Below are 24,784 nucleotides of genomic sequence, written 5' to 3'. Positions count from 1 at the left end.
ATTAAAAACAGTGGAAAAACAAAGGACAGAGTAGGCCAAGAGAAGACTGAGTGGGGGACATGATAACAGTCTTCATGTATGTAAAATGTTGTTATAAAGAGGAAGGTGATAAATTGTCCTCCTTAACCACTGAGGACATGACAAGCAGTAAATCTTTAATTGCAGCAAGGGAAATTTAGGATAGTTATTAGGAAAAACTTCCTAGCTGTCAGGATAGTTAAGCACTGGAACAAATTACCTATGGAGGTTGTAGAATCTGTCACTGGAGGTTTTCAAGACCAGGTTAGATAAATACCTGTCAGAGATAGTCTAGATAATACTTAGGTCCTGCCTTTTGTGTAAGGAACTGGACTAGATGACCTACTGAGGTCCCTTCCAGTCTACATTTCTATGATTCTATAGATAATATTAATAAAAGTGAAGTATAGAGGTATCAATCAACTTAACGCCTTAGAGGACTGCTTTATTGCAGACTACCGTATGTAACAGATCTAAGATTTAATTTACTAGATGACTGGGCTGAAGTTTTGCATATCTGGTTTTAACCAGTCAGTTAAGTATTTTTTAAAAACCACAATGTTCAGTTATAGAAAAGAGGGAAATATACTTCACTGGGTTTCATCCAAATTTTACTTAAAAAAAAAAATCCTCTTTTTTGTAAACATATTTTGGGAACTTCCCTGATTTTTCAGCTAATGTAACAGAAAATGAACCCTCACATTTACCTGCATTTACCCTAATCCCAAAATCAATGCCCTCTTTACATAGAAATCAGAGCGGAAAAAAAGACTAATCTTATTACATCACGTGTATGTCTGTAATTTAGTACGTATAAAATCTCTTTACAAAAATCATACCCTTCCACATATGCGCACACACTTAGTAAATGCTCATCTGAATAGTAAAAAAATCCAAACGATGGACTGTGCACCTCTTCTGGTTTTCTTGAAATCTACACAAACTGTAATATTACCAGGCTGCTTATTATATGGAGAAAAATGTATGGTAAGATGGGAGAAATAATAAAAAGAGTACAAAAGAGTTTCAATCCTGCAGCCATTAACATATGTTTTACTCACACAGGGTATGTCTACACAGGAGCTGGAGGTGAAATTTCCAGTTTCAAGGAAAGGTACCGACACTAGATCTAACCGAGCTAGGGCACTAAAATAAAAGTGTAATGACAGTCTAGTGGGAGGGGCTAGACTTCCTAAATATGAACTCATCTGAGTATGGTACGTATTTGAGCAGCTAGCCCCTCCCTCTATGGCAGCTACATTTCTATTGTTAGCATGCTAGTTTGATCAGAACTAGCACGAATATGACTCCTCGAGATGGAAATTACACCTTCTAGCTCCAACGCAGACATATTTATGAGTGATCTCCTGGTGCTTACAGCGTTAATAGGGCCCTTAAATTGTAACAATAGTCATCAGCACATGGTCTGAGATGGCCCCAGAAATGTTACCAGTTATGGTATTTTGAATGCGTGTGCAGGAGACAAAACATAGCTACTAAAAAAAGAGGTCATAAGCATCAGTAAAGAACCAGTCGAGTCTCAGTCCTTTATGAAGTTGTGTTTAAAGCTTTGAACAATTGGTTTAAAAAATAATAGAAATGTTGCAAAACTTTTATTATTTAAAAGTGCCCTTACCTGCACAAGGAAAATGATCAGGAAATAAAAGTTGGCAATTCTTCTAAACTGTTCAAATAGATTCTTTGGAAGAAAATTCCAGACCGTGTACTGCAGGGTGAAAGAACAGAGAGATAAGCTGCGCAAATATTACCAGCTCACAAATGTTCAAATGTCAACAGAACCAAAGATCAACAACCCTCACGAAGCTTCATTTACCCAGGGATTGAGAGTTAAAGAAGGGGAATTTATGTTTAGAAGTTTCCTAAGAAATAAGATTTAGTTAATATATATATTTTAAAAAAAAAAAAAAAGGTCAAGTAGTTATATTGGATAGATGTATCCCTGGTATAATTTTACGGATGTTATACCCAGGACAGATTTGGCCCAGGGTGTTAGTTCTCTTATTTTTGAGCCTCTTCAGAAACTCACAATAGCATTAAGCAATTCTAATGGCATTTTTTAACGTGCGTATCAGCATTGTAACTAGGCTCATTAGCATCAAATATTGAGACTAAGGGGGCACTTTGTGAGTAGCTGCTACATGAATGCACAGGGGGAAACAGCCCAAGGAGTCTTCCTCTATTGTTTCTCTCACAAAGAGTCCAGACATCACTGAGGTCATACGTTCTATGGCATCAGGGACGAAGGATTCTGAACCCTTCTCCAGCCGTCGATGCATTAAAAAAGACAGGCAGAGCAGCAGAAAAGTGCCCTAAGAGCCCTGGACCCAGTCAAGGGAGAAATCCCCCTGGGCAAGGACTGAGGAAAATAGCTCCAGGTTGCCTCTTTAAACTCAGCAAAGGAAACACCGGGTGCGATGCTGGGGGAAGGGCTGCTGGAAGCAGCACTGCTGTGGAGGGTCTAGGCAGCGCTGCCACCCACCGGGGACAGACTGCTGTAACTCCGCCAGGTCCGCAGGTATGTCTAAATTATTCTGGGGCCACTTTGACCCCTGCAGAATTGGGGAGGCCACAAAGATGCGTTGCAGCTCCATTGAGTGGATGTCTGGGGCCTTGTAGGCCTGTTTTCCAGTGGAGGGGAAACCTGGGGTGCACAGCAGGGATATATTCGAAGATGAACACGCATAGAGCTGTCCTGGAATAAGACGGTCAAACAGCATGCAGGGCAACGCCGCCTTTCAGGAGTCTCAAACCAACATCCATGCCTGGTTCACAGAGAGCAGCAAAATTCTCCTGCTGCTTGCACAGCGTCCAACCCCACCCCTGGGACCATGGTTTCTACACAAAGACCTCACTAACAAAAACAGCACCACCATCACCATGCGTCTGCCCAAGACTGACTGACTGCTTGCACATTAAGAAAGAACTTGGAACTCTATGTCTAACCGTGCCACCAGCAGGTTAAATCCAATTTACCCCCTGGGCTATGAATTCTGGGCTTCATCTCTTAGAGGTGTAACATACAGAGTCTTGCCCTGTATTCCGTAAAAAAGCTACTTGAATTCTTCATCACACTGGGAAGGCGGATGAGGAAATTCTGCAGCAGATCTGGATAAACTCCAACACGGAAGTTTTATCTGAATTAAATATGAACGAGAACACCATTCCCCCAGAGTGATTTATTTTATATTAAATTCAGCTCGTTTTTAGGCTGACCTTAAGTTTTGGATTGTGTATGTATTGCAAGTTTTTGCACTGACAATGGCCACAGCATGGTAGAAGTTGGTGGGGGAAGAGAGAGGAGGTTTTCATAGCTGGGTGGGCAGCTACTGGGACTTTTGGACCATGGAAGTAGCTTGGGATGGTAGGATACAGACATTAGCTAGATGTTGCTACTAGAACGTCAGCAGTGAAATAGTTAAAGGAGCATCTGCAGTGTGCCTTATTGCCACACAACCGAAGAGACAGGTGGCCTACATCTAGGGTGACCAGATGTCCCGATTTTATAGGGACAGGCCTGATATTCAGGGCTTTGTCTTATATAGGCGCCTATTACTCCCTATCCCATCCCGATTTTTCACACTTGCTGTCTGATCACCCTACGTACATCTACAAGGTCAGTGGAAAAATTAAAGCCATGCTCTGGACCACATGCTGTCCTTTATCCATCCACACCCATCCCTTCCTCTAATGTCAAGTGAAGCACATGGTCCTTCTGATGGGCAATAACTTCCCTATAATTGCACTCCTGTCTGTGTGAGGCCAACACGCACATCCTCATAAAAGGCTGCAGTATAATAGGACTGTAGCCCTTGAGACCCACACTGGGACTGAAGACAGACATATGCGCAGACTGACAACCACCAGATTAATTAAAAAGAAAAGGAGGACTTGTGGCACCTTAGAGACTAACAAATTTATTTGAGCATAAGCTTTCGTGAGCTACAGCTCACTTCATCGGATGCATTCAGTGGAAAATACAGTGGGGAGATTTATATACATAGAGAACATGAAACAATGGGTGTTACCATACACACTGTAACCAGAGTGATCACTTAAGGTGAGCTATTACCAGCAGGAGAGCGGGGGCGGGGGGGAACGACTTTTTGTTGTGATAATCAAGGTGGGCCATTTCCAGCAGTTGACAAGAACGTCTGAGGAACAGTGTGAGTGTGTGTGTGTGTGTGGGGGGGGGGGGATGATAAACATGGGGAAATAGTTTTCGTTTGTGTAATGACCCATCCACTCCCAGTCTTTATTCAAGCCTAAGTTAACTGTATCCAGTTTGCAAATTAAATTCCAATTCAGCAGTCTCTCGTTGGAGTCTGTTTTTGAAGTTTTTTTGTTGAAGAATTGCCACTTTTAGGTCTGTAATCGAGTGACCAAAGAGATTGAAGTGTTCTCCAACTGGTTTTTGAATGTTATAATTCTTGACGTCTGATTTGTGTCCATTTATTCTTTTACATAGAGACTGTCCAGTTTAGCCAATGTACATGGCAGAGGGGCATTGCTGGCACATGATGGCACATATCCCATTGGTAGATGTGCAGGTGAACGAGCCTCTGATTGTGTGGCTGATGTGATTAGGCCCTATGATGGTGTCCCCTGAAAAGATATGTGGACACAGTTGGCAACGGGCTTTGTTGCAAGGATAGGTTCCTGGGTTAGTGGTTCTGTTGTGTGGTGTGTGGTTGCTGGTGAGTATTTGCTTCAGGTTGGGGGCTGTGTGTAAGCAAGGACTGCCTGTTTCCCAAGATCTGTGAGAGTGATGGGTCGTCCTTCAGGATAGGTTGTAGATCCTTGATGATGCGTTGGAGAGGTTTTAGTTGGGGGCTGAAGGTGATGGCTAGGGGCGTTCTGTTATTTTCTTTGTTGGGCCTGTCCCGTATGAGGTGACCTCTGGGTACTCTTCTGGCTCTGTCAATCTGTTTCTTCACTTCAGCAGGTGGGTATTGTAGTAGTAAGAACGCTTGATAGAGAACTTGTAGGTGTTTGTCTCTGTCTGAGGGGTTGAAGCAAATGCGGCTGTACTGTAGAGCTTGGCTGTAGACAATGAAGCATGTGGTGTGGTCCCCATGTTTATTCCCCCCCCACTGTTCCTCAGATGTTCTTGTCAACTGCTGGAAATGGCCCACCTTGATTATCACTACAAAAGATTTCCCCCACCCCCTCTCCTGCTGGTAATAGCTCACCTCACCTGATCACTCTGGTTACAGTGTGTATGGTAACATCCATTGTTTCATGTTCTCTATGTATATAAATCTCCCCACTGTATTTTCCACTGAATGCATCCGATGAAGTGAGCTGTAGCTCACGAAAGCTCATGCTCAAATAAATTGGTTAGTCTCTAAGGTGCCACAAGTCCTCCTTTTCTTTTTGCGAATGCAGACTAACACAGCTGCTACTCTGAAACCAGATTAATCATTCGCTGCCCGACCTTGAGTCTAAGGTTATTGCTTAGAAAAACTCAGTGAGCTTAGAATTAAACTGGTTCAACAGAACAAGTCTATCTCTGACAGATAACACATTGGAACTAAAAGCTTGGGTATGGAATAGACTGTGTGAAACTTCCGTGACTTCACTAAAAAGTCAATATTTGCACCCCCATTACAATTTTCCCACAGAAAAACCTAAGTAGCTGTTTGACTCCTATACCGCACTTCCTCTTTCCACAGGCAAGAGCAGTGCCAGTTGTGCACTTAAGCTGAGAAAACATCCACCTTCATCTCTGCCGCACACCACCCCAAAAAATCAATTTTTTTCCCCCTTTACTTTTTTTCCGTTCGGCCTTTGTAGCTTGCAGATGGAAACAAACAGTTTACGAAGTCAGCAGCAGAGAACTCTGCTTCTCCAATTGTTCTGGAAGACAGAATCACAATCAAGAAAACCTGTCGAGATTTCACTAAGTTAACTGAAGGACGGGTGGGGGGCAGGGTGTGGAGGAGGGGTGATTTTCTAATATTAGCGGACACACCTGCTTCAAAAGTCAGGTTAGTCCTAGTACCACCATGCTTCACCCAACCACCATTCGAACTCTAGCATGAGAACGAGCCAACGTTCTCAAGAACATCTGCAGTTAGAGGTAAATGTGTTCTGCTCATTGGAAGGTGGGGGTCCGTACTTCCAGATTACGTACAATAGTTTTAGCAATACAGATTGAAAGCAGGCATCATGCATCAGACAACACTGAAGCAGGAGGAGGGTAGGGAAGGTTATCAATGTTGAGGTCTTATATCTTGCAAGTTATCAGAGCTAGGGATGAATGCACCATTCAGGAAGTGCCCTCAGTCCAGCTGTGCTATTTTGCCACTGGGCACGAACATAAGAACTGCAAGTCCTGAAATTTAGACTAGTGTCATTTTCAATCCCTGGCTCCTCTGACAGACTACGGTCTAGATTTATCCCTGGCTAGTTTGCTGAAGACATGCAGTAGTGTTGGATCCCAAAGCCCTCCCACATGGGAGTAGGCCCATTAAAAGACTAACCAAAAAAAAAACAAAAAACACCACAGCTATTCCTGTGTTTAAGACCTATAGGATAAGATTCATAGTAAATATATCTAGGGGTATTAGTGCCATTTACTCGATTTGTGCTTAGCAAAAAAAACGCTTCAATCCTATGGTATAATGGACCTTTAACGAAAATTAAACAGGCTAGAGCCTCGCTTCATTGATCATAGCCACTAAAAGGGCTCCTCAGGGATCTAGCTTTAAGTCCCCTTTGTGCTGCTGACTTAGCAAATGTCAAGATCTGGCCCACTGCGTTTTTGCACTTCACTAAATACAATTACACGCCAATATGCAACATAACTCCATGTTCCTTCTCCTAACTTTACACTTTGAAATCTGGCTTTCTTCATGGACTTATAGACTAGAGTATTGTCTGGATTCTAATTTTTCCACAAAAAAAAAAAAAAAAAAATCAATTATTCGCAAGTTGACACCCCCTCCTCCCCACAACTGGAGGTGGTTAGGGGAAAGAGTACAAAAATCAATGGGATTCACGCCTGTAAATAGCTTTTAGCGCTGCATGGCACACGTCAAAAGGAAACTATGCTCAAATAATGAAATTTTTCTCTCTGCTGTGAAGATAATCCCTTAAAATCTTGAGACTCCATACTCTCGCTTTTCTCTCTTTAAAAAAAAAAAAAAAAATCAAAGGAACTGCATACATGTTTGCTATTGGAATACTGCCTTGTTGCCTTGCTTGCAACTGGGTTTCTCACCTTTTTTTTAGGGGTGAGAAAGGGAGAAGATCCCTGGATCATTTGTTTTGGAAAAAAATAACATGAACTTTAAAAGCAAGTTTAAGAAACAAAACTGGTCAAATAGATGAACTTTCTGTGTCCTTTAAAACAACAAGTCCCTTTTCCCAGAGTCGTGCTGACATCATTAATGATGCTTGTGCACAGATAATAAGCAAACAATAAAGACCCACGTCCACATCAGCTTCACTTTAAACACTGGGGGGCAGGAGGGAAAGAAGGGGAGGAGGAGAGAGGGGGGAAGGAAGAGTCCATGTCTACCAAATATAAGAAGGACAAAAATCAATAGGGAAATAACTTTAAAAGAATCAATGAAGTTTGACACAAGATTAGTGTTTTTAAAATAATTCTAGTATTCACTAAAGAAACAAAAAAACCCAAATGGATAGTCCCCAGTGGCACAATCTTGCAGACCTAATGAAGAAAAGTCAAATGGAGTTTACCAAGTCAGCCTGCAGGAAGTGGTCCCTAGCACAAAGTCAGTTCTGGTTCTAATGAGGACATCAGAAGGACATAAAAGGCAGCAGACATTTGAATTGTTTGGAGCAGAAAAAAAAAAGCCAACTGTAACCTTTAAATTATAAAGTACAGTCTGACTAAAGTCTGTAACTATATACTGGGCAACCCCAAAACCACCTTAGTAACAAGCTAAATATACATTCACCCAACTAGCTTAACAATAGCTGATGCCAGTTGTCTGACATTACATTTCAATTTTTCCAAGTCTTTTGAAATAGCTTGATAGATGTCAAGTAAAATAAGATCAACCAGAAGAAAGATAGGTATCATCACATTGTGTTTGCAATAGACAAATGCTATATTAATAGAATACTGCATGGTTTCCTCTTTATCCAGTGGAAAGGCCAAGTGTTAAAATACACACTGTACTAAGTTATTTTTGTCCTACTTGAAAAGAAAGAAAAAAAAAAATATCTAGAAGCACGACAGTTATCTGTCCATTTTTAAAATAACCAAACAAACCCCAAACGAAAACCTTGTAAGTCACCAGTCACATCAGATATGGTCTTGCCTTTATATTTTCACTCTCCAAACAATGGAGACCCAGAAAACATCGAAGCAGGTACTAATCTTTGTGCCTCGATATTATTCAGCACACAGAGTGGGAACTCATGTGCGCATGCACTCAGTGGGCATTAATAAGGAAGTGTATATACAAACCAATGGTTTGGTGCAAAATGAGCTTCCAAGCTGCTTTCAGATTGCACCAGGTAGATCATAAAGTCGACTCAGAAGGAGGTATCATAATATGCCCATGTGTTACTAACAAATGCAATTCTAACACCATTTGCACATCTCTCCTAAACCCAGGTGGGACATTTTGTGCAAAATTAGAGAGCAGATCATAACATTTCATCCCCAACCTCTCAACAGAGGGGTTCAGAGAGAAGAGTCTCTTTAATACAAGGTACGTGATTTTAGACTGTCACCCATAGTCCTATTAGATTAACAGTCTTGGTTATTAAAACTCCTACCGCACCGGCAATGCAACAGCTGAACACTGGGGCAATGTCTTCTTGCGAAGAGCATTTTAACTACTCAAGTATAGATTTCTGAGGTTTTAAATGTCAGGAAGCCACGACTGATGATGAAATACAATAAGGTTGAGGAACAGGAACAGAAATTTGCAAACTTTCCAGCTGATTAAATGACCATAGCGCAGGGATTAAAAGAACCAACTTACCTTGGATGAGACAATTCTGTTATCACAGAATTTCTGCTCGATGTAAGCATCTGTTTCTGAAACTGGGCGGTGGCCAACAAACACGGTGCGTGTACCAACTCGTTTCTCTTCGCCAGCGCACTGTCAGAGACAACAAGGTAAAGGCAAGTTAAGTCCCTGGCTCTCAAGTTCACACATTTCCATGCATGTGTCCAGATAACGAGTTCCACATGCTTCTGATTCTGATGGCTCCCACACAGCCCTTCTAAACTTCCATTGTCCTGGGCTCTCTCATTACAGTGTTGAATGGAATGAATGCAGTGTAGAAGTGATTATATTCATGATCTCCTATCTCACACAAGGGGTAATTATTACTTTTCCAAATACCAGAAGACCACATTTAAACCTTTATCAGCCTTTCCTGGTCCACTGCGAATGCCTAAGATATGTATGAGAGACAAAGTGGGTGAGGTAAAAATCTTTTATTGGACCAACTTCTGTTAGTGAAAGATACAAACTTTTGAGCTTACAAAGAGCTCTTTCACCAACAGAAGTTGGTCCAATAAAAGATACTATCTCACCCACCTTGTCTCTCTATTCTGGAACCAACATGGCCACAATAACACTGCAAATAAGATAGGTAAAAAAAGCAAAGTTTTCCTCTACATCTGAGCATTTCTATTAGTGGCTGGCATCTCTCAAGTGGAAATACTCCAATCTGCTTGAGTTGCCTTAAACTCCTACGAAGAAGAAACCTTTCCACTTTCTGCTTCAGGAGAGGGGAAATACACTTTGAGGGCTTTGTCAGTCATTGCCTGGGGCTCCTTAATGGGAGCTATTTTGAGCTTCTAACCTCTGAACACATCTTTACACCAACCTTGAAATCTCTTCTGATCTATGGCCAAGTCATTTCTAAACATTTTTGGATTTGCTGTTTCTTTTTTAAATCTTCATATGTTCTGCTAAAACATCAGTGTGTGAATATTTAAGAAAAATTCTTCTTAGAGCTCGTCTACAGAAGCACTTCCGTTTACGGCAAGATTGGGTATAAATCTACTCTGAACACGAGGCACCTGTGTGGACTCTGCTGCCCTGCACTAAAAGTCCCCTAGTGCGCTTTCATCTACTCAGGGTGGAAGCATCTGCAGTGCGCCAAAAAGGCAGGTGTTAGTTGTATTATTAGAGTATCAGGAAAAATTAATTATTTTTCTTCTCATTTAAGCATTCAGGTGCTCAAGAACATTTCAGCTGGGTGGTGAGCACAGGCAGAGACACACAAAAGGGACTCTCTACCGTTTCAAAAGGAAAGGTTTCATTACAGAGATTTTTAGGATGCCATGCTAATCTTAACTAAAGTCTCAGCAGACAAAAAAATATTGTTTCCAGTCCTTGGAGGTGGAAACCATTGAGGCATGCTGTGGCAGGCACGGTGAATGACGGCATCAGAATTCGGACAGTCCATCTGCTGGCCAGGAGGATCATACCCACGTCTATGAGCCGGGATATCAGGACACTGGAGGGCCAGTCCAACTGGTATTAACCATACCACCAAGTCTTGAGATTTTATCACTAGTCTCAGCATATTTGGGGTTTATCTTAAAGTCACAGCTCCCGGTATCATGTGATTAAAAAATGAAAGTGGAGATAAAAGTACATTTCTAACCTTCACGTTTTCAAAGGACAGATTGAGAATGTGGAACTCTGGAAGCTGAAAATCCAGAAGGAAATTTTTTTTTTAAATCCTTTTTTTGTTGTTGTTGTTGTTGTTGTTAATTTCAGGAGTTTAAAGCCCATTATGATTTTTGAGGCCTGACTCATCCTATTACAATATTGGGTGTTTCCACACTTCCTGTGTCAGGTCTCTCAGGTCCATCTCTTGCATCTCACATGTTTCCCCTCTAGTTGCACTTCTCTCCTTCTGTGCCATTCCAGTTGAAGTATGTTTTCCTTGACGGCTCTCTGTGCTATTCTCCTCTTTAAACACTGCATTTCCCACAGACGAACCCGCCTGAATGTGGAAAATCCATTCTGCTCCCAGCCCCGGTTCAGGAAATCACTACTAAATAAGAGAACAGCTCAGGTCGTCATCTGGAAACACTCCCATGTAATCCCAGTTTCATGCAGATAGTTGTAGGATTCACGCAATCCCATAGTTACACTTTAAAGCACTACATCAATGTCACGAGGCTAAAATATGGCAGGCAGATTTCTTTTTTTAAACAAGAGTGAAATGCTACAAATGAATTTTAACCCACTGTCACACCTTAATTAAAGCCACTCGACCGGATAGCCTTCATGGTAAAGAGAACAACAGGACTGCAGGGTATTTATAAACATGTCAGCGATCCAGGTCAAACATGAAAAGAATTTCTCTCATAGTTAAAACAGACCTGTTACGCTCTCTCTCACACATATTTCTCCAACTAAAACCAAAGAAAACTCTGATGAAAAATATTTGGACCTGGAAGCACAAAAAGACCTCAAAATAATTAAAAAAAAAAAAAAAAAAAACACCACACATTTCCAGCAGGATATTAGTACTAATTGTTTGCACTGTAGTGGTTCTCCGAGTCTCCAGTGAGGATCAGGGCCCCACTGTGATAAGAACTATATAAACCCACAGGAAGGCACAATCTTTGCTCTCAAGATTTTACAGTCTCCTTTGCAGATATGCCCCACTTGTCTAGTGGTGAGAAAGGCATGAGGAGACAGCCAAACCAATTACCATTTCATATTCTGAAATATTTGTGCATAAATCAAGATCAAACACTTAAGATTCCCACTGCCTTAAATTTGCTGCTGGAAAGAAAAGTCAGAGGGTTAGCTACAACTCAGTCACCAATTTCATGTACACATTTGGAAATTAATCCAGAATAAAGTCGGGTGTGAATTTAAAGTGCAATAACTATTCCAGAATAGCTCCCCTTGTGGATGCTCTTATTCCAGAATAGTTTCACGTAATCCTCTTTGAAAGCATATTAAGCTAAACCAGCAAATGGCACTCTCATTCTACATGGAGAGCTATTCTAGAATCGCTATTACAGAACAGTTATTGCAGTCAATTTCCAAGTGTAGTGACAAGTCTTGCATTACCTTTAATTTACGTAGTCTTTTCAGTTCTTGAGGGAATATGTAACTACATGCAAGTCTTTTTAATGCAACGAAGAACGAACTAAAGATAATATATGTAAAAGGCAAGGAACCTGAAAGCTCATTTAGTGAGAAGAGTAACACTACTTGGAAGAGCTCTTATAAGTTAAATCCCAACCAGTTTTAAATGACCTTGAGTCAATTAAATAGCAGGAAAAACTGGCTTTTACAATTTTGCAATTAATATTTGACAGCTAAATCGATACATTACCACGATACAGATATATACTGGGAATTCGTTTGCATGATACGGAAGACACCGGTAACCTGTAGCCCTCAGAAATTCTCTACTTGAATGTGGAAAGCATTGGATGTGCAGTATACTGTTGGGCTGACACATTTGCACTGGCTTCTGATCGGCAACCACATACAAGCTTCCTGGATGATTACAAGTGACCATTTTAGAACAAACCACAACAAATTTCTTAATTAGGTTCCCGTCCTTTCTAAATTCCATCTCGCATGCAAGATTTTCATTCACGGACTACACTGAGAAACTCACAATTGTGTGACCTTGAGAATTCTGTTCCCAGCAGTACTAAGCTTGTAGTTTATCTCCTGGGGTCTCCGAGTCTCTCTTTCTTGGTACTTAATGCTATGTACTAGGAAATTTTAAAAGATGTTGAAAACCACTGCTATGCTCAGAAAAGCAACAACATCTTCTTCAAAGCCACTTTTCTAAAATAATCAGAGAGCAGGAAGTATCTGCAAGCTGTACACCAGGGCAGCTCCAACTGAAACCAAGACAGGATGACTAGTTTTCTACTCCCAACAGCCTGACACGACTGAAAGGAAGGAGCATCTTTGCCCAGAGACTGATGTGCCTACCAGACTCTAAACCAGGGGTGGGCAAACTACAGCCCGGGGGCCGCATCCAGTCCTTCAGACATTTTAATCAGCCCTTGAGCTCCAGCTAGGGAGTGGGGTCCAGGGCTTGCCTCGTTCTGCACATGCCAGAGCTCCGTGCAGCTCCCAGAAGCAGTGACATGTCCCCCGCTCCACCTCCTATGCATAGGGGCAGCCAGAGGGCTCCGCACATTGCCCCCGCAGCTCCCACTGGCCAGCAACTGCGGCCAATGGGAGCTGCAAGGGCAGCATCTGCAGACGGGGCAGCACACAGAGCCACCTGGCCGTGCCTCCGCATAGGAGCCGGAGAAAGGACATGCCGCTGCTTCTGGGTGCAGCTTGAGGTAAGCGCCATCCGGAGCCTGTACCCCCTGAGACTCTCCTGCGCCACAACCCCCTGCCCCAGCCCCCTCCCGCCCTCCAAACCCCTTGGTCCCAGCCCAGAGCACCCTCCTGCACCCCCAAACCCCTCCATCCCCAGCCCCACCCCAGAACCCGCACCCCCAGCCAAAGCGCTCACCCCCTCCTGCACCCATCCCCCAATTTCATGAGCATTCATGGCCCACCATACAATTTCCATACCCAGATGTGGCCCTCGAGCCAAAAAGTTCGCCCTCCCCGTTCTAAACAGTAGGCATTTGCCTGATTCTGCAGAATGCTTTCCTGATGCTGTCAGAGTTTCATTTTGAATGCACCTGTATTCCTCCTCCGTGATCCCTCAAGGACACTCATTTAAGGTTTCCGGCTCTCAGTCATCACCTCTCGTGGGTGGAGACTTGTGTCCCTCTTCCTCCAGCCTGGAATTTTAAAGCTACAGAGCTCACTGCCTTACACTGCGATACCCCCAGCAAGGCAGTCTGTCTAAAGGCTAGCACCGGCACATCTCCCTCTAAGGGCTGTGAGCACAGTACTGCCGGCAGTTAAAAGTTGCCACACGGCTGCTCCTAAGCAAGCACCTTTATTCTTAAGGCAAAAGTGTTCCAGAGAAAACAGACTAAAACCAATAAAAGTTCCACCCCACATGCTAAAAGCTAATCAGACATCACCCATCGGTCTTAAGGGGCCCTGGTAGGCCAAAGTCTTTCCAACCCTTCCACAAGGGATGGGGCCCTTGTACAGCAGGTCCTGCCGGTTTGCTGCATCAGAAAGAAGGCCCTGAGTCAGTTTAAACCCAGCTTTTTTACATCAAAAGCCCTTCCGTTGTTGGTTGGTTTCTGGGAAAAACAAACAGTCTAAACCAGTCTATGCAAGTTCCCGCAGAGGGTGGTATCTCTCTAGAGGTGTTTTACCACCTAAGTCCGTGGTTCTCAACCAGGGGTACATGTACCCCTGTACTCCTGGGGGTACGCAGAGGTCTTCCAGGGGGTACATCAACTCATCTAGATATTTGCCTAGTTTTACAACAGGCTACATAAAAAAACACTAGCGAAGTCCGCACAAACTAAAATGTCATACAATGACGTTTATACTGCTCGATAGATTATACACTGAAATTTAAATACAGTATTTATATTCCAATTGGTTGATTTTATAATTATATGGTAAAAATGAGAAAGTCAGCAATTTTTCAGTAATAAGTGTGTGTGACACTTTTGTATTTTTAGGTCTGATTTTTAAGCAAGTACTTTTTAAGTGAGGTAAAACTTGGGGGTACGCAGGACAAATCAGACTCCTGAAAGGGGTACAGTCGTCTGGAAAGGCTGAGAACCACTGTCCTAAGTGATTCACTTTAATCACCTCCCACTATTTTAGTTCTTGAAACAGTTGTGATAACCACCCCGCCCCTATGCAGTAGGCCACAATCATATATAAAATACCTGGCTCACAGGGATAGACGCGCTTAATACAATATATTCCCCCAAAGATACTGCATTTGCTTGCAATATCTGCCACAGGTCTAGACCACTTTAAAACAGAAAATTAAGGGTATTCACGTGTGTAGCCTGTATAGAAAGGGTCTTCTCAGATTTTGCTGAATTTTCCAGACTCAAGGCTTGGATTTTAAATTAATACAGAAACGTTTCCAACTTTTGCTTGAAGGAATTAACAGCCAGAAAGGCTAATATAGCACTCAGATACCATACAAACTCCTCTCACTCTTTTTAATCCTTAGTTTAGGTTGTTTGCTTTGAAACTCAACCCAACAATGCAATACGCTGAGCATGCGCCGAACGGCTGGCAAACATGCTCTCTGCTGCTGCGCTGGTACATAGCTAACACACTCTGGCTTCACGGCCTAACATTCCATTCAGCTCAAAAGCCCCTGCTGCAGGAAACGCTTCTCAAACCGCACACAAATTCCAGACGCAGAAAAGGCACTTGGAAAACTCACGCTAGATTAGCAGTGTCCAGCATTAGCTAGGATCTGAGGAAAGTTTGCAGCATCAATGGCTATTAGCCAAGATGGTCAGGGACGCAACCCCGTGCTCTGGGTGCCTCCAAGCTCCGTGTCATTTAGTCCAGACGCTGGGACTGGATGACATGTGATGATGGCTCACTCGACAGATTGCCCTGTTCTGTTCATTCCCTTGGAAGCATCTGGTACTGGCCACTGTCGGAAGACAGGATACTAGGCTAGATGGACCATTGGACTGATCGTGTATGGCCATTCTTATTTAACGTAAAAGCCAAAGCCATGCACACCGAGCAGCGCGGATGAAGTGTGTCTCAGAGACCAGCGATCCCTCTCACGCTCACCCCACTTACTCCCCAATGCCTCCCCACCTCCGAAACCACACATGGGGTCAGGGGAAGGCCAGGATGTCAGAGAGCTGCTCTGGGAGTCTCCTGCTCAGCTCCTCAAGTTGCCCCTCCCCATGCTAGCAGAGGGGGAGATTTTGCCCTACCTATGAAAACTTACTTGTACCTGGATCACACGGGCAGATGTGCCCACACACCTCTGCTGGAATGCAGATTAAATGATCAAGATGAACTAACAATACAGGCTGCCGTTCTGTGAAGAAAAGAGCTGAGTGAAACGTGCTCCAAAAATAGCAAGGGCAGCACAAAAAGAAAAGGAGTACTTGTGGCACCTTAGAGACTAACCAATTTATTGTATGCATCCGATGAAGTGAGCTGTAGCTCACGAAAGCTTATGATCAAATAAATTGGTTAGTCTCTAAGGTGCCACAAGTACTCCTTTTCTTTTTGCGAATACAGACTAACACGGCTGTTACTCTGAAAAAAGGGCAGCACACATGCCCCAAGCCTGGCTTCCGAGCCTAGAGAGCATTTACAGAGCGATCAATATAGCGCCTTCATTTTTGCAAAAGCCAACAATTGCAGCCAGTATCTCTACGGTTACATAGTACATTCCCTCCTCAAGCAGGTCACCAGCAATCCACTCTGAGTTTCACGTGCAATGCAGCACTGTCACCTCTAGCAAGAGCTGTGGCTGTCAGACCTCTCTGGATTGCAGAGCATGAGAATGAGAGAGAAGCCAGGAAGTGAAGATTACTGCACTGAAACTAGAGAAGAAAGCAAGGCCACAGACAAGTCTGTTGTACTAACGAGGCAACAGCAAGCACTACAAACCTGAGATCCTGGAGTGAGAGGCAGAGCCATTCACGCAATGCCTTCTAAAGCTGAAGAAGAATGCTGGAGACTAGGAAGCAAGTCCCAAGTCCCACAATCCCTTTAAAGGCTCCAACAGGGAGTGGACTGGAGCCAAATATGGTTTGCTAGCATCTCTTTAGTTCAAGAGAGAGGAAATGAAAGCTTCCTGCACTGCCAGAAATGCACTCAGGGAACTCTAACCAGGATGTTGCAAACTTCCCCAATCAGAAAAAGAAACAATGAAAAAAAAAAGGAAAAATCACACTATCATTTTTATGAAACATACGAGGTTCACTCCATAAGCATAGCCCTTCCTTGTTTGAAGGAGGAATAACGTACGAAGCACAAAATTCTCTAGTTATAACAAAGACCATGTCTACCAGCTAGACAGGCCTGCCTCTTCTTCACCAGTCTGCATTAGTGTCAGTACTGAGTCTTTCAATTCTGCTTTGACTTTTCCTCCTCAATTTTTTCAACTGCAACAGCTAGTACAAGCATAAACCCCCTGACTAACCTGCTGCACCCCAGAGATCTGGGCAGAGAATGCCACAAGGAGGAGAAGCTCTGCCATTATGTGGTCCAACCAGCCTTCTCTTCCCAGCCTGGCTCGTCCTGCTTTGCCCACTTTCTGGTGATCTTCTGCACTAAAAACTCACTTTATCCCACGAAATTCCAAGGCACCTGACAATATAGTATGTCAACACCAATAAAGACACACACAGAGTGTAAAAGAATAAATGGACACAAATCTGACAACAGGAATCATAACGTTCAAAAGCCAGTAGGAGAACACTTCAGTCTCCCTGGTCACTCAATAACAGACCTAAAAGTGGCAATTCTTCAACAAAAAACCTTCAAAAACAGACTCCAATGTGAAACTGCAGAACTGTAATTAATTTGCAAACTGGACACCATCAGATTAGGCCTGAATAAAGACTGGGAGTGGTTGAGTCATTACAAAACCTAAACTAATTTCCCCCTACTGTTACTCATACCTTCTTGTCAACTGTCTGAAATAGGCCACTCTCATTACCATTCAAAAGTCATTTTTCATCCCTTGGTATCCTGCTGTCAATTGAATTGTCTTGTTAGACTAACCTCACGCCTGGTAAGGCAATTCACATATTTTCATGTATTTATATCTGCTCCTGTATTTTCCCACTCCATGCATCTGATGAAGTGGGTTCTAGCCCATGAAAGCTTATGCCCAAATAAATTTGTTAGTCTCTAAGGTGCCACAAGGACTCCTCGTTGTTTTTACAAACAGTTGGGCAACCCACTGCAAATTATTCTGATTTTCCAGTTAATATGTAAGCGAATGCACATACAAAATCTTCTATGTAACTAACAAAAGTTATTTGTTCATTTTGCTGTGTAAATGAAAGCTGCTATTTTGACAACGGCACTAAATACTTCATTATTTTACAAACCATATTAACAGGTTACTAACTAATTGGTTGTGAAGGCTTAAGGAGACCTTAACTACAGTGTTCTCAGCAATTTAAAAGCAGAGGCTGCTGTTTTTGTGTGTAATATACACATTAATATGTGTATATTAGCAGAGAGAGAGCGAGAGAGAGGATTTAGGGATTTTTCTACTGTATTTAATCAAGATTTAGATTTTGCTATAAAAACCAAAAAGAAAATACATTGCTTATCTATGAGTCTAGCGTCAGTCTCATTGTCTGGTGGATCTACCTGTTTTTTCCATGTATGAAAGGCTAGCAATCAGCATGGGAGTTACTAGAAGAAATGTCATAGCTTCCCGTGGCACAAGGCTCCTCCACAGAGGAGATGAATCACACAATTAGATTTTTCCACTGGCTGCATTATCACTCTCCTCTGTAAGTGGCTGCGTGTTTGCAGGAGAGGTCAGGGAATAGGACCTCCCGAATATTTTTCAGATTTAGCTTGCACAGGTAAGCAGTGGCAGATGAAATGTATTTTGATCTAAAGAGCATGGAAGCCCGGATCGTGGGGGCGGAGGAGGAGAGATGAGTCTGGGGGTGGTCACTTCATCATTCCCGCAGAAAGCTTAGGGTAGAAGATTATGCTGTCTGTTAACACGATATTGCATGCATTCTCTCCCTGACTGCTGGAAACACCTGCCCAGTAGGGAGTGCATGCAGAGGTCCTGTTAATGCTTGGATACCAGGAGGATCGGAAGACACTGGCTGTGCAAATATACTGGCCCTCCATACAAGGGTTCCAGCAATCTGTGGATGCCCCGAGATCCATGGAACCTCACCACTGACCAAGGGGAAAGGGCGTCTTGGCAAGTGAAGAAGATCAAGCACCCTACCTGCTTCACTTGAGGATGACCCCCACTCCAAGGGATCCCTCTTGAGATGTTTCAGGGCCACCACCTGCGCTCACTCCACATTCAATTAGTCTCTACTGTGACTTATGCTGCTACCTGTAGACCTTCCAACAAAGCTGCACTCACAGTTGAGCTGCTGGGGATCAGGACCACTCCAACCCAGAGCTGCAAGGCTCCACATAAAGCCGATGCTCAGTGGGTTTTGAGGGTATTAGAGGTTTTTAAATCAAGTTCTGATAAAGCAAAAGCTCTTTCACAGTGTCGTGCAAATGGGGCTGGAGGATCAGGAGTTATTAGGCCAACATACATGTACAACATGGGAGGTCTCAAATTACCCCAGCCTCCTCCTTTGGCTATTACAATGCCATCTGGACAGCTTCTGCCTCTGTACAAGGGGTTGGAAATAGATTGCATAAGGTTATGATACCTGTGCTGACTTGCAGTATATTATTCAGCCGCTAGATGTTGCCACTTGCTGTAGCACATATGCCAGAGAGGCTATTGCTCCTGGTCAACAAGGGAGACAGAACTGGAACTCAAGCTATGTAAATTTTCAAACAATTGTAGATATAGTTGTAACTGTTTTCTACAAATCAAACACCTCCTATTAAAGAGGAGTTGTGATTCCATAGATCAAGACACAGTTAGAGTAGCTTTGTGGACTCCCCATGTCCCCAAAGCCACCTCCCTTGAGGAGAAAACTTGCAGGAAACTTTGAACTCAAGCCTACAGACTTTCATTCACGCACAGGGCTTCCTCCAGATAGGGACAAGCTAGCCCTATAATAATGAGGTAACAGAAGGACCAGAAATATGTGAAAATGAGATGGGAGTGAAGACAGAAAAAGGAAGAGAAACTGGGAAAGAAGAGCAGTCACTTAAGTCTCACTCTCACAATGTAGGACATTCCCCTCACCTCAACAGAGCAACAGCCCCTATGGTGCACAAGACCAGGAAATGCAGGAATAGGTCAGACAGAAAAAAGCTTAGAATCTATTTCAGCTGTGTTCCCAAACAATTATCCTGTCTTCTAAGCTTATTTTAAAAAGCCTATCAATCCATCTGGAGGTCTTATTCTATGCTCACAGACACACTAATCAACTTTCAAACTTGAAGTTCAAACTACATTTAGAGTTCAAAGGGCTCCTTTTAAAAACCATCAGCCTAGAAACAAATACCAACTGTATTTTAAGTATTCACTCTCCATTTGATATTTTAAAAGACATGAGTGTGCTGAAGCTGTTCCACTAAGAGTCTTTATGTTAGTCTGCCCTTCAAAATCCACCCTGTGAAAGGCAAAAAGAAAAAGAGGACTTGTGGCACCTGAGAGACTAACAAATGTGTTAGTCTCTCAGGTGCCACAAGTCCTCCTTTTCTTTTTGCGGATACAGACTAACACGGCTGCTCCTCTGAAACCTGTGAAAGGCACATTTTCAAAGCCATGCACAGAAGTCAGACGCACAACTCGCATAACTCAACAATGTGATTTTTTTTGCCTCACCCCGCTCACTGCTTTGAGTGTGTATTACTTAGCTGTATATATTACAACACCAGAGCACTACTGCTACAATGTATCAGTTTCCATCATGTACAAATCAAGATAAGCATTGTAAACAGCTCTCTCCCCTTTTCCTAAACTTCTCTTTTAAAATATTTTTGTGGATTATTGCTGTGTTCCAAGTGCCCTCTTTTGCAATAAATTACAGCTTGGGCATAAAGCAACTGGAAGTAATGGACTTACTATACAAAGTAACCAGTTTTGAGTTCCAAACACTCATCTCCTTTGGTAAGCCTATGAGAGGACATCAGCAGAGCAAAATGTCAGGGCTTATGGTTTTCTTCAAATCATTTAAGGGTTGTTGGGTTTCTTTCCCTGCATAAGACAAAGGATCAAGTGTGGTTGCTGATAACATGTATAACTAATGGAAAATTAGCAATTCCTACGTCAGCCAATGGAGGCACTGAACCAGGACTCGGGTTCAATCCCTCATTCACTGGGGGCAGAGTGGGACTGGGTCAGGTGGTGCTCCCTCCCCACCCCCTAGGGGGCTTGCCCAGGCCCGTCACAGACACACACACAAAGTTTGGGGACCACTGCGTTACTCTAACAGAAACAACAAGTGGCGGCTTTCCTGAGGCTCCAAGCAACAGAAAGAACCACGTGGGGAATATATTTGAAACAACCAAACTAATCAAAACAACTTCTAAATTCACTACAGCTGTCTCTTCACTCCACAAGGTAATCACAAACAGCTGTCCTAGAAAAGGATCTAATGGGGGGAGAAGGGGGAAAACAAAAAAAAAAAACCCAGACATTTTAGAAAGTGAAATCTGCTAAAAACTGGAGATACTTACAGAGCACACAACAATAAAAAGCTTTTCCCCAACCGAAGGGAGTTGCAACCTACCCTAAATATATCCAAAAGGCATAGGAAATATTAAGTCAAGTTATTCAGCTTAGAATTTCTGAAGTAACAGAACAGTTTTAGGCCTTGTCTACACTCCAGGGGAAATTCAATCTAAGCTACGCAATTTGAGTTACGTGAATAGCGTAACTCAAATAGACGTAGCTTAGATCTACCGACCGCGGGGTCCACACTACGCGACATCAACAGGAGATGCTCTCCCATCGACTCCCCTTATTTTTCTCAATGAGGTGGAACACAGGAGTTGACAGGAGAGCGATCTGTGGTCGATTTAGCAGGTCTACTGCCGATGCATCGATCCCCTGGTAAGTGCAGACAAGCCCTTAGTCTAATTACCCTTGTATCGTTGCATTTACCAACTGATCCAGAAGGGGGCAAAAAAATTTTAAAAAATCAACAATTAAAGAACACGCACGCACGCACACACACGCCCCCCTAACCTCCCTGGCAATTTTCAAAAGTCAGCTGATCTATAGCAAACTAAGTATCAGGGGGGTAGCTGTGTTAGTCTGTATCCACAAGAACAACGCGAGTCCGGTGGCACCTTAAATACTTAACAGGTTTATTGATTTATTTATGCCCAAATAAATCTGTTCGTCTTTAAGGTGCCATCGGACTCCTCGTTAGAGCAAACAAGGCTCTCTGTCTGGGTCCGTTTTATTGCCACATTTTATCACCCCATTTTTATCATACTGCTTGTAGCAGGTTTTTACGTGACTGTTTGCAGGCAGTTACTGTTCACAGAAGTGGCATTTTAATTAATACCTGACTGCAACACTTCTACAAAACATTTAGTAATTAAGTAACTAAACAGACTATTCTTACCCACATGGACCATAATGTCAGCCACAGTTCCTGGTTTATAGAGAATTCCATAGCTTTTAAAACCAATTTAGCTTCGACACCAAAGAGGCATTTGATAAAATGTGAAAATCCAGGGAAGCAAAATACTGGTTTTAAATTATTAAAAAAAAACCTAGCAAAATCAAAAGGAAAACAACCTCTGCACAAAAGCTGAGCAAAGATCACTGTGGTATGACACGAAGCGCATTCAACTAAACCAAATGCTTTCCAGGAGGAGGGACCATTTAAGTAGGGACAAGCTGGAAAATTGTTCACTTTCACTGGAGGGTATGGGGTGCTTTGATAGCAGATTCTAATTGAAAGGTTGAAGTCCAATGCTTTAGCAGAGCAAAGCTGGAGTTTTAAACAAATATCCTTTCACCTGTATTCAGGCTCATGCTCTTCATATAATTTTAGCCAGAAAAATATAGCCAAGGTTGCAACAATTGTAACACCAACTGCAAACAGCATTATACAGAATCAACTTCTTTTAACACAGGTGGAGGGGGGAGGGGGGAGAACCAATCAGAATTAGTTATGCAGTTATCATCATACGCCACCATAATAAACAGATCAATAAAATATAGCAGGGAAAATATATTTCCTTACCCAGAGTGAGGATAACGAGGACTTTTTCACATGGCTTTTATTGTGAAATATATCTGAATAACATTGTGCTAGCAAAACTTATGAGCCTGTTTGCAATCTCCTTCAAACCACCTTAAACTGATGTTACTCCACAGATTTTGAGAGAGTCATTCTTGATTCCAACAGGCCTTATCACCCTCAAGGTATAAAAGCCTCAAAAGTCTGACTGTTCCAGGCTTATTTGGAAGGGATGTCCATTTCTGCTAGTGCATGAAACTTAATACAGCTGAACTGTAAACAGCCATTTACAGGCCGCCCATGCAGGGCGATCAGGCAGGGAGAAGGAACTGCAATTGTGGCCAAGAAAACAGCTTGCAATAAGTGCTCCATGGTTCAGACTTCACCTGGAGCAAGTTTCATGTCACCTCCTCCGCCCACTGTCCAGTCCTAACTAACCTCTAGCCTGTGCTTCTGATGTGATCCATTTTCCTTGCTACGGATTCTTGACCCGAACTTTGGGAGCAGTTGACAGGCCAGTGAGCCAGGGCAGGTGATCCCAGGGGCTGGGAAGGGTTCTGGCCAGGGAATCCAAGAAGGCATGAGCGAGGGAAATCTTACTGGCTGCAACAGGTGAGCGAGAGGTCTCAGGGAAGGGAATGTGCCCCAAGATCGTGGGGAGGAGAGGGACATTGGGTTTGATCTTTTTGAGGGGGGCTCAAGAAGAAGGCTGATCTACTGGGGGTAGGTAGGAAAGGATCAGTGATTCTCTTCAGGGCTGGGGGGACTGGCCTGAGAAACAGGGAAAACCAACCAACCAAAAAGCTGTAGTTTTTGCCAACAGGTTTTTAGTGCAGTTAATGAACCCTCAGTGCTTTGAGGATGTTTAGAAACACGCCCCCCCCTCCCCCAAGGGGCTTAAGACACTCAGCCAACTTCATCCCTGATGCAACTCCATTAGTGCCATTGGCGTAAAAGCCAGGAATGAATTTGGCCCATCCATTGTCCTCATGCTCTTCCCTCCCCACCCCACCCCATCCCTTGTTTTCACAGGATGGACCCTTTCCCCAAGTGTTCTCCAAAGTGGGACATTACTGTCACACCACCTCAGCTGCCTGGATGGCAGGGCAAGTCTTTAGTCCTTGGACTGTCTGCATAGCCTCTCCCTCTCCTGTAGAGGCAACAAGGCACACCGGTAAACAAGGCACTGAGCCTGCAAACAGAGGAGATTCGTGCAGATTTGCAGACTTGGAATAACATGCAATTGGTTGACTAAAACAACAACCTGGGTACAAGGAAATGGGAACAGACTGTTGGTGCAATAAGTCAGGCAACATAACAAATATCCAGTGCTTTTCATCAGCAGATTTCAACACACTTTCCAAAGGAGGGCCCCATTGTACATCTGGAGAAACTGAGGCACAGAAAGGTGAAGCAACTTGCCCAAGGTCATCCAGCAGGCCAGTGACAGAGCCGGGAATAGAATCAGGGCTCCCGAGTCCCAGTCCAATGCTCTATCCACTAGGCCACGCTGCCTCAAATAAATACTTTAAGGAAGGGCTGTTCTTCCTTTCAGAAAGGAGGACTTTTACACGGGGAAAAAATAGTTTTAATAGCCTGAGATTCCAGGAAAAGTCGACCTGGAAAACAAAACTACTTAAAGGGAGGGGCAGGGATAAAACAAACTACAAAATTGGAACAAAGAACTTGACTGAATACAACCCATCTCGTTGCCAAGAAGGATCAGCTGCTCGCCGGGCTCTAGAAGGGGAGATGAACCCACTGAGAGCAGTTTGCGTTCTGATCAACAGCGAGCGCGCAAATGATAAGCCAAGCCTTACGCTTTGGAGACTTCACAATGACCTGGAGGGAGACCGTGTTTCCTCTTCGTGAGGGTTTGGCTCGGCCATCTGATTGCCCTCCTGATACGTGCAGTGGAAGAGGAAGTGATCCATGCCATGTGCCTGGAAATAGTCTCTCAATCACAAACAAAGCGCTTTCATTCATGCTGCTGCAAAGACAACTAGACTCGCAAAAGGAAACTACGGCTAATGGCCCTCAGGTCTCCCAAGGGGAGGA

General features: G+C 43.2%; 1 protein-coding gene across 5 annotated transcripts in view; it reads right to left on the bottom strand.

The window, feature by feature from the left end:
• Nucleotides 1-24,784, bottom strand: part of ATP11C (ATPase phospholipid transporting 11C) — a 119,089-nt gene that overhangs the window by 66,448 nt on the left and 27,857 nt on the right. For 3 of the 5 annotated variants that reach the window (XM_043521775.1, XM_043521777.1, XM_043521776.1), the window contains exons 1-3: nucleotides 22,103-22,305; nucleotides 9,003-9,122; nucleotides 1,655-1,744 (exon numbers count right to left, since the gene is read on the bottom strand). In XM_043521775.1, the coding sequence (XP_043377710.1) occupies nucleotides 1,655-1,744; nucleotides 9,003-9,122; nucleotides 22,103-22,153 (261 nt within the window). In that variant the 5' untranslated portion in view covers nucleotides 22,154-22,305. Of the gene's footprint in view, nucleotides 1-1,654; nucleotides 1,745-9,002; nucleotides 9,123-16,511; nucleotides 16,844-22,102; nucleotides 22,306-24,784 lie in introns of those variants that run through there. The other 2 variants (XM_027822543.3, XM_037908068.2) reach the window with 2 other exon arrangements.

Source organism: Chelonia mydas, chromosome 9 (genome assembly GCF_015237465.2).
Source record: "Chelonia mydas isolate rCheMyd1 chromosome 9, rCheMyd1.pri.v2, whole genome shotgun sequence".
Taxonomy (NCBI): domain Eukaryota; kingdom Metazoa; phylum Chordata; order Testudines; family Cheloniidae; genus Chelonia; species Chelonia mydas.
This window is presented reverse-complemented; position numbering and strand designations above follow the sequence as displayed.